The 9,392-nt window shown below is 34.7% G+C and overlaps 1 protein-coding gene across 2 annotated transcripts; it reads left to right on the forward strand.

Moving 5' to 3' along the window:
• The first annotated feature begins 3,690 nt into the window (after positions 1-3,690).
• Positions 3,691-5,249, forward strand: LOC111370278 (putative germin-like protein 2-1). Of its 2 annotated transcripts, XM_022991954.1 has the most exons (3): positions 3,691-3,712; positions 4,043-4,126; positions 4,714-5,249. In XM_022991954.1, the coding sequence occupies exons 1-3, from the start codon at positions 3,691-3,693 to the stop codon at positions 5,247-5,249; spliced, it is 642 nt and encodes a 213-aa protein (XP_022847722.1). The 2 variants fall into 2 exon arrangements, with proteins under 2 accessions (XP_022847722.1, XP_022847721.1); XM_022991953.1 differs by lacking the exon at positions 3,691-3,712 and having other exon boundaries at positions 4,012-4,126.
• Positions 5,250-9,392: the final 4,143 nt, after the last annotated feature.

Raw genomic sequence — 9,392 nt, forward strand, 5'->3', positions numbered from 1 at the left:
GCCCGGATATTTGCAAAGAGGATCATGAGAATCATGAATACCATCTATTCGTTAGAGTGCATCAATTTGCCCGTCATTCTCGCCAGTTTGATTTTGCAAAAAGCTCGGATTCATGAAAAAACTTAGTTATTTAGGGATGCTCGAAAAACCTACAAAAATGGAAGTATGATTTAAAAAAAAGGAAAAAAAAAAAGAAAAGAAAGTGCAGCAAACGAAAACAAGGAACATACCTGCATTTCATGCCCTAGGCGATATGTCTAAAAATCCACCGTATGATGGTATGTTCGAGAGGCTGATGTTAATGTGAGAAGCTCCAACTTCACCTTTTGAAGGACTGGAATAGCTTGAAGCGGCCTCGGTTCTACCAACCATTTGATTTTTATATTTGAGAAAGAGGAGCCTAAAATTGAAAATTGTGATAGAAAATCAAATACAAGCAATACGTTAAAAAAAATAATAATAAAAAGAACTATACCTGATCTCTAGAACTTTCATCTTCTAGAGTTAAAAGTCTTTCTCGGTGCTTGTGATGCTCGATCTCCAAGATTACTGTGATCTGGAATCAAAATTGCTTCTGACACCTTATCAGTATGCTTAGAGGTGGCAGCAATCTTTGCCAAAGAAACTATAATTTTAATTCTCGTAATACATCTTTCATTTTGCTGATTTGGATCCTTCTTTCGAGAAGCCTATTCAGGAGCAATATTTGAAAGGTTTAACCCCCTAGCTATAACCTTGTTCGGAGTCGGGCCAAGAACAAAGGCATGGTTCTCACTAGAAAATAAGACTTGCACCTGGACCCTGGTCAAGAGTGGCAATACTTCACTGTTCCACCAAACCTGGTATTGAACATCAACGTTTTGATGTGTATTTCTCACATACTCTAGAATATGAAATAAAACCCACATTTCGTTCGAGTCAAAGACAACTAAACCCGATACATGTTGCCTACACTAGGGCAATATTCAACTTTCTTGGTGAACCGGGAAGTTTCTATCTAAAGCCAAATTGTCTTGCAAACATATGAGGATTATACGCCTCAAGAATGAAAGGTGAATTTCCTCGACGATAAGAAGCAAATCCAGATCGAATACTCATCATGAATTCTAAAGTATTTGCAGACCTCGGTTGGTCACCACGCGTATATCAGGATGAGACGATGAGGGTAATAGATTCCAGCAAAAGTCATTGGTGTCCATCGTTCCATGGATAAGTTCCCGACAATCAACAACATTTTTCTCCCAAGATTGAAAAGTAGTCAGAGTGCCAGCATATCTTCGAATTATAGGGCGAGAATAACTTTTACCCACGTGAGCATAAACACCTCGGACAAAATAAGTTCTGCCCAAGCATAGAGAAAATACCCAGGAAATGAATGTAAAATCGAGCCAAGGTCGGAGATTGTGTGACTGTTAGAGTTCATGTAAGTCCCTTGTAAATGCTCCCTAATATAAGACGAACCAGGCTATAAGGGTATCCAGCTTGCTATCCTAGAAGATGATTTAACAGTTCCAACTCTTATACATTCGTCCCCAGATAGAAGAACAAAACAACAAAGCCATAGGGAGAGGTAAGCTTATTTCAAGGCTTGGAATTGTTGACATTATAGTCGAGCTGCTAAAACTTAATTGTGATGATTCTACAGCAATATTCTTTTCAAAGGACAATAAGTACTCTAAAGGTACTGAATACACAAAATTGAAGTACTTTACCATTAGCACAAATTTTATGATTGCAGATCCACTAACGAAATGATTGTCACCAAAGACATTTAATGAACACTTTGAAAAAATGGTCATTATTGAAAATAATCATTGATATTGTGGAATTTATGTAATTGATATTTTGAGCTCATTTATGTAATGTTTTTGGCAAAATATTATTCTTGTCATAATTGTTGGTACATGTACATAAATGTATTATGTGAATGTTGATGGGATGGTCTTTTCGAAGACATTATTATAATGCAATTATTGAACTTCTCATTAAATATCATGTTAGGTAGCGACTAATATTATAGTACATGGAAGAAATTATGTTGAAATGATGGCGTAAAACCAACATAACTCTTATTAATCTTTAGTTAAGGATGATATATTAAGTGACCAATGTACGAGGGATTTTAGCTTATGATATGCGCATTATGATATAGACCACATAATAAAGCAATATTACACGGGGTAATTAGGAGAATGTAAAACCAATTAATTGTGGCCCATATAATATTATTAAAGAATTAATTAAAGTGGTTTATATTTCTAAATCCAATTGGCCCATTGAAAAGTGACAATTTTATAACTGTCCATTTTGATGAAAAGTTGGTAGTTTTATGGCCCATGAGAAACCGTTTCTCTTTACCTATAAACATGAATGGAACTTATCAAACAAAAACATTCAATTACGGAGAAATAAAGGGAGAAAATCGTTTCTTAATTTTGCTAGTTTCTCTTTTGCAAATTTAAATTATTTAAGTTATTGCCATGGATCAAAGTAGGTTTCTTGATCAATTAAATTTATATATGAAAATAATGGTGTGTTTGATTGCAAGCATGTTTGCAGGAAAGGAAAATAAATTCTTGATAATTCAATTGTCTAGAACTTATTTGCATGAAAATTGTCAATTAAACATGTTTGATTGATTTAATTTTCAACTTAGAAAATATTATACTTATCCATTTTTTATTGTTAGTAGATAGGAGAGAGTGAATAGATGGTAGAGAGAAATAGATAGTGAATTCCATAGATAATAAAATATTACTTCTCCTAATGAAAATATTTTCCTTAATTTTGAGGAAAATATGATCATGTAACTAAAAGTAGAAAAATGTTTTCCATGGAAAAAATGGCAACCAAACAGCAAAAAAGTAGGAATTTGAATAGAAAAACGCATTTTTCATGGAAAATATCGACAATCAAACACACCCGAATTCTAAAGATCTTTGTATTAGGGTTTAATCGCTTACATCTCAACTCATTTTTAAACATATTCTTCTACAACATAATTTTGTACCTGATTCATAACTTTTTCTTTTGTATATGAATCATAACTTTTTCTTATTTTTTAGTCATACATTTTCAAAAAAATCACTTTTCATAAAATTTATTGTCAAAAAATCTGCATCAAATTGGATGAGTTTCTTCAAAAGTTGTTTGAGTAACCTTTCGACGAAGACAACCAAACAATAACTTTTTACGATAAAAAATGTGTTATTAAAATTGATTTTTTTTTTTTTAAAGGAAAGAGTTAGATGGTAATATGATTGTAAAACAGGACCTTAAACTATTGCAAATCTCAATAATCTAAAAAATTTAGTCTATGCTTACGTAAACTTTGAATACACATACCCCATGGGTTTCTAGCTTTTGTTAATTAGTTTTCCATCTCCAATAATATACACCATATTTGGTGCAATTTCCTGTAACCTCTTCACATTAAAAGAATTTTATTCTTTTATTAATTTTGTTGACTATTTCAAAAATAAAAAATAGTAGTCTTATTTACACTATTCTATCGTCTAAATTATTACATCATTTTTTTGGGTAAATTAACCATACTGGATAGTTCATTTTACTAATAATGAAAGAAAATAGTACAGGAGGGAAGATAAAAACTTATCAATCAAGAACGTGGAGTAAAAAATGTAGATAATGAACACATAAATATAAATCTCTCATTTAATATCGAGCTAGATGAGGTTTGAACGCTACTTGAGTGTGATCCTGCAATTACTTTTTCAACCCAACTAATTATTACATTAATTGTCGTCTGGCAATATCGAACAAGATTATCGATAAATAACGTGCATAATATCCGTCCAACACGGTTTATTGCAGACTAGGTCCTCTCTGTTCATTGTTGATAACTAGGCCGGCATGATAAGAAATTATGTAACAATTAATTAATTAATGCTGTTAATTATCTATATAAGCGGCCTTGGATTGTCCTTTCTTATTGCACCTCAAATCTTCGGCACATAACTAATCTTCTTCTTCCCCATTAATTGAACAAAAATGGCATCCCATAATTTTCTTTTCTTCGCAGTCTTGATTGCAATTTGTTCAGTTGTTTTGGCATCTGACTCCAGCCCTCTTCAAGATTTTTGCGTTGCTGACCCCAATGGCCCAGGTATATATTATATGAATAGCACGATCGGATTTAAAAATAGCACAGTCTAATTAAAAAAACTTAATTGAGCACTTTAGTGTTGGGTTATGTGCCCATATAGTACATATTTTACTGTAATAAAATAATATTCAATTGTAAGTATATTGTGGTTTTTATTTATTTATTGCGTTTATTTATTATTGAACATATGATAATTTACAATAATATAAGTTGGATATTTGCATTGAGAGATACAATATGACACAATTTATATTTCCAATAGTTAGAGCTTATATTTTCACAGTTTCAGGATCGCCATAACAGCCTCCATTGAGTTCTCTGCAATGGACTATTGAACACTATACTTCAAAAGTTAGCCCTAACAATTTCATTGCTGTCTACCAAAATGACTGAAAATGTTTCAAAGAAATAGGCACTAACTTGATTTACAATTACAAGCATTGTGCTTGTTTCGTTTTCTTATGCTCGATTAGATAGTACTTGATAATTTTAACCAAGAAAAAGAAGTAAAACTCTTGCTCGTAAATATTTCAAGTTTATGTCAAAATTCTATGTAATTTAGTTCTGTTTGTTTAATATTAATGCAGTGCTGGTAAATGGGCATGCATGCAAGGATCCAAAACTTGTACAGGCAAATGATTTCTTCTTTAGTGGACTTCATTTACCAGGCAACACATCAAATGCAGTAGGATCAAGAGTGACTCCTGCAACTGTGGCTCAAATTCCAGGAATCAACACTTTTGGAATTTCCTTAGTGCGCGTAGACTATGTGCCATGGGGCATTAACCCTCCTCACACGCACCCAAGAGCAACTGAAATTTTGACAGTAATTGAAGGCACTCTTGAAGTGGGATTTGTCTCTTCCAACCCTGAAAATCGACTCATCACGAAGAAACTCGTAAAGGGTGATGTTTTTGTTTTTCCAGTAGGGCTTGTCCATTTCCAACGTAATGTTGGATATACAAATGCTGTTGCCATTGCAGCTCTTAGCAGCCAAAACCCTGGGGTTATTACAGTTGCAAATGCTGTTTTTGGGTCGACACCTGCGATTCCGAGTGATCTTCTTGCCAAGTCATTTCAAGTTGATATTAAGACAATTGATTGGATTCAGTCTAATTTCTAAGCGGCCTGTCGGAATTCTCTGTTGTCTGAAAAAATTAATGATGTTGACCATGTTTTGTCTTTGAAGTTTGTTAAGAAATTGTTTTTCCGTTAAAATGCCTTGGACTTTTGTTTACTTTGATTCATTGAAATATTGTTTGGATTGGAGAATAGTAAGAAATTTTCATACCATTTTATTTATTTTGCGAGTTCTGATCACTTAATTCTTTTATTGTTGGAACCAAATTCTCTTTTCGAATCGAAAATCAAAATACAATGGAATATATATATGAGACAATATATATTTCCTGCTTCTGCTAAGCTCTTAGATGGACTTGTTTAAGAATATCCATCATCGGCATCTGTTCCACTGGCTGTTGAAGGGCAGGCTAAGCTAAATTTGGTGATTCTTCTACGTTTTTTATCCAATAAAAGTGCTTCAAAAATTGTAGGCTGATAGTGGTCCAAAAATTGTTATTATTTTAGTGAAGTAATTGCTTCCGATTAAACGCAGGACATTTATTTTAATCTATATAATGTACATGAAAATATTCGTTCCAAATTTTATTTTATTTTATTTAAGAGCTGTGCTATAGATTGTTTGACAGATTTAAAAAATAAAATTAAAAAGAAAAATGAAAAAAAAAAAAAAAGACAACAATTTCTGTCAAACTCTCTCTCTCTCTCTCTCAATTTTTTGCCATCTATCAAGTAGGTTGTAGAAGTAGAAAAATTGTAAATTTAATGGTGTTGTGATTCTCCGATCACAAGAAGAGAATAAAAGAGGAAAAATAATTCTATTTTTACTTAAATAGAATTTACAACGGAGTTTACAAACTCAAAAAAAAAAATAATAATAATAAATAAATAAATAAATTTAAAATATTCTCAAAAGAGTCTCTCTAATCTCTCTTTTTTTTTTTCTTTTTTTTTTCTCTCTTCTCTATACTATTTTTCTTCCTCTCAAGGGACATCTCTTCTCTTTATGGTAGCACATATTTATAGAAAATTTTTTGCTACAAACCGTCATAAACTTGTGGCAAAAAACCAATCAAGAATTGCGGCTGGAGAATTTCATTTCAAATTGTCTTTTTGCATAGATGTTTCTTCTCCACTAAGCAATTGAAGTTGTGGCTATCAAAAAAAGGTGGAGAGTTTTAATTCAGATTTTCTTCTTCATCCATGCATATGGATTCTTCTACATTAAGAAATGAAATTCAACAATTTCGGCTGGAAGAAGTTGGAAGAAACTTGATTAATATGCGGCTGGACCATATCAATTCTCTCCCTCCGGTCGCATTTGAACCAATTGCTATCTAACTACCAACCCAGCTATGTCTCTGCATAGCTCTAGCTTCTCCCTTGGAACCACCTTTGTTAACATGTTTGCTAGATTCTCATTTGTGTGAATCATTATTAGTCTCAACAGTTGTTAATCCATCACCTCTCTTATCCAATGATAGCGAATGTCAATGTGCTTTGTTCGAGAGTGATACATTGAGTTCTTACTCAAGTCAAGAGCACTCTGGCTGTCACAATGTACTTTATAATTTTCTGCTTGATCCCTAGTTCTTGGAGAAATCGCTTTAACCACAACATTTCTTTACCTACTTCCGTCGCTATAATATATTCTACTTCTATTGTAGATAAAACAACACACTTTTGTAGTCTTGACTGCCATGAAACAGCTCCCCCTGCAAAAGTGTAGAGAAATCCTGAAGTAGATTTTCTACTGTCAAGATCTCTCGCCATATCTGAATCTGTATAACCTTCCAAGATTGGATTAGCTCCCCCGTAGCACAGACATATCTTTGATGTTCCTTTGAGGTACCTGAGAATCCACTTGACTGCCTCCCATTGTTCCTTTCCAGGATTAGAAAGAAAACGACTCATCATGCCTACTGCATGGGCAATATCTGGTCTTGTACATACCATGGTATACATCAGGCTTCCAACTGCTGAAGAATAAGGTATCAATGACATCTCCTCTATCTCTTTCTTGGATGAGGGGCATGAATTTTTGCTCAACTTGAAGTGGTTGGCCAATGGAGTGTTGACAAGTTTGGCATTATGCATGTTGAATCTCTTGATCACTCGTTCAACATACTTCTCTTAGGAGAGCCACAACCTTCCACTCTTCCTATCTTGAGTTATGTGTATTCCCAAAATCTGTTGAGCTGGGCCTAAGTCCTTCATGTCGAAGGACTTGGAGAGTTTCTTCCTTAGCTACCTGATTTTTGTTGCATCTTGTCCAACGATCAGCATGTCGTCTACATACAATAGAAGAGCAACAAAATTGCCATTCGAAAAGTGTTGAATATAAACGCACTAATCTACAGCTGTTCTTTTATAGCCTTGACTCTCCATGAAAGAGTCAAACTTTTTGTACCGCTGCCTGGGTGCTTGTTTAAGGCCATATAAGCTCTTCTTTAACTTGCAAACGAAGTTTTCTTTCCCTGAAATTTCAAAACCTTCTGGGTGTTCCATATAAATTTCTTCATATAAATCACCATGAAGAAATGCTGTTTTGACATCCATCTGTTCAAACTCTAGATTCAGACTGGCTACTAATCCAATGATAACTCGAATTGAGGCCATGTTTACAACAGGTGAAAAAATCTCATCAAAGTCAATTGTCTTCTTCTGAAGAAATCCTTTGACTATCAAACGAGCTTTATGTTTTACCACCTTTCCACAGCCATCTTTCTTGAGCTTGAAAATCCATTTATTCCTTAATGTCTTCTTTCCCTTCGGAAGCTCAACTAACTCATATGTTTGATTTTTCTACAGTGACTCCATCTCATCCTGCATTGCTTGTATCCACTTGTCTTTGTCCACATGAGTTTGTACTTCCTGAAAGCTCTCTGGCTCTCCTTCATCAGTGAGCAAAAGGAACTCTGATCCTGGATATCTCGTTGATGAAATTCGTCTTCGTTCAGATCTTCTTACCTGTGGATCGTTGATTTCAGGAGGTGCATCATCATCTGGCTGATGAGATGGTCCAACAACTTTCGGTAAAGAGGATTGTGACTCCCCCTGATCAATATCCCTTTCTTCATCCTCATGTTCTGCTTCCGGCATTTCCACATGCACATCGTCATTATCTATGGTGAATTGTGCTGGTGCTGGATCTGGAGCAATATTTTGGGCCCCAAAATTAGAATTAGGAGATATTGTGAGCTTTTCAATGTCTTCTAATGTTTGGTTTTTATGGAACACTACGTCCCTGCTTCTGATGACCTTCTTTGTCTTTGAGTCCCATAATTTGTATCCAAATTCCTCATCTCCATAGCCTATAAATATGCATGGAGTGGTCCTTGCATCTAGTTTTTGTCTTAGCTCATTGGATACATGTGCAAAGGCTAAACAGCCAAATATTATCAGGTGAAAGTACGAGGGATGTTTACCAAACTATACTTTCTCCGGAATTTCAAAATTCAATGGTATTGATGGTGATCTGTTGATCAAGTAGCAGGCAGTTCGAACAGCTTCTCCCCCAAAATGGCTTTGGCAGCTTAGCCATACTTATCATGCTTCTGACATTTTCCATGATCGTCCGATTCATCCTCTCGGCGACTCCATTATGTTGTGGGGTACGTGGGACCTTCTTCTCATGTCGAATGTCGTATGTCCTACAATAGGCATCAAACTCTTTGAAAATATACTCGCCTCCATTATCTGTGCGGAGACATTTCAACTTTTTTCCTATTTCACGCTCTACCATGGCATGAAATGATTTGAAGTAATCCAATACTAGGTCATTTGTCTTCAAGAAATATACACACACACCTTTCGAGAAGCATCATCAATGAATGTTAAAAAATACTTGTTACCGCCTAGTGATTCAACCTCCAAGGGACCAAAAACATCAGAGTGTACTAGATTGAGCAACTATGATCGTCTCGTATAAGAGAAATTGAAGGAGAGTCTATATTACTTACCAAATAGACAATGACTGCAAGGATCCAGCACAGCTTCCTTGGCAACTATGATTAGCTTCTTCTTTGTCAAAGTAGACAATCCCTTCTCACTCATATGACCAAGTCTCTGGTGCCATAAATTTTGAGAAGTTTCACGTTCTACTACGTTGAGGGTATCCACATGCATTTTCACATGAGTCTTGTATAAAGTGCCACATATATGTCATCGAGCGACAACCATGGAA

Source organism: Olea europaea, chromosome 21 (genome assembly GCF_002742605.1).
Source record: "Olea europaea var. sylvestris chromosome 21, O_europaea_v1, whole genome shotgun sequence".
NCBI classification, from domain to species: domain Eukaryota; kingdom Viridiplantae; phylum Streptophyta; class Magnoliopsida; order Lamiales; family Oleaceae; genus Olea; species Olea europaea.

Coding starts and splice junctions, on each gene's coding strand:
- LOC111370278 (XM_022991953.1), top strand. CDS start 4,012: ATGGCATCCCATAATTTTCTTTTCTTCGCAGTCTTGATTGCAATTTGT. Junction 4,127..4,713: donor TGCTGACCCCAATGGCCCAG/GTATATATTATA, acceptor ATATTAATGCAG/TGCTGGTAAATGGGCATGCA.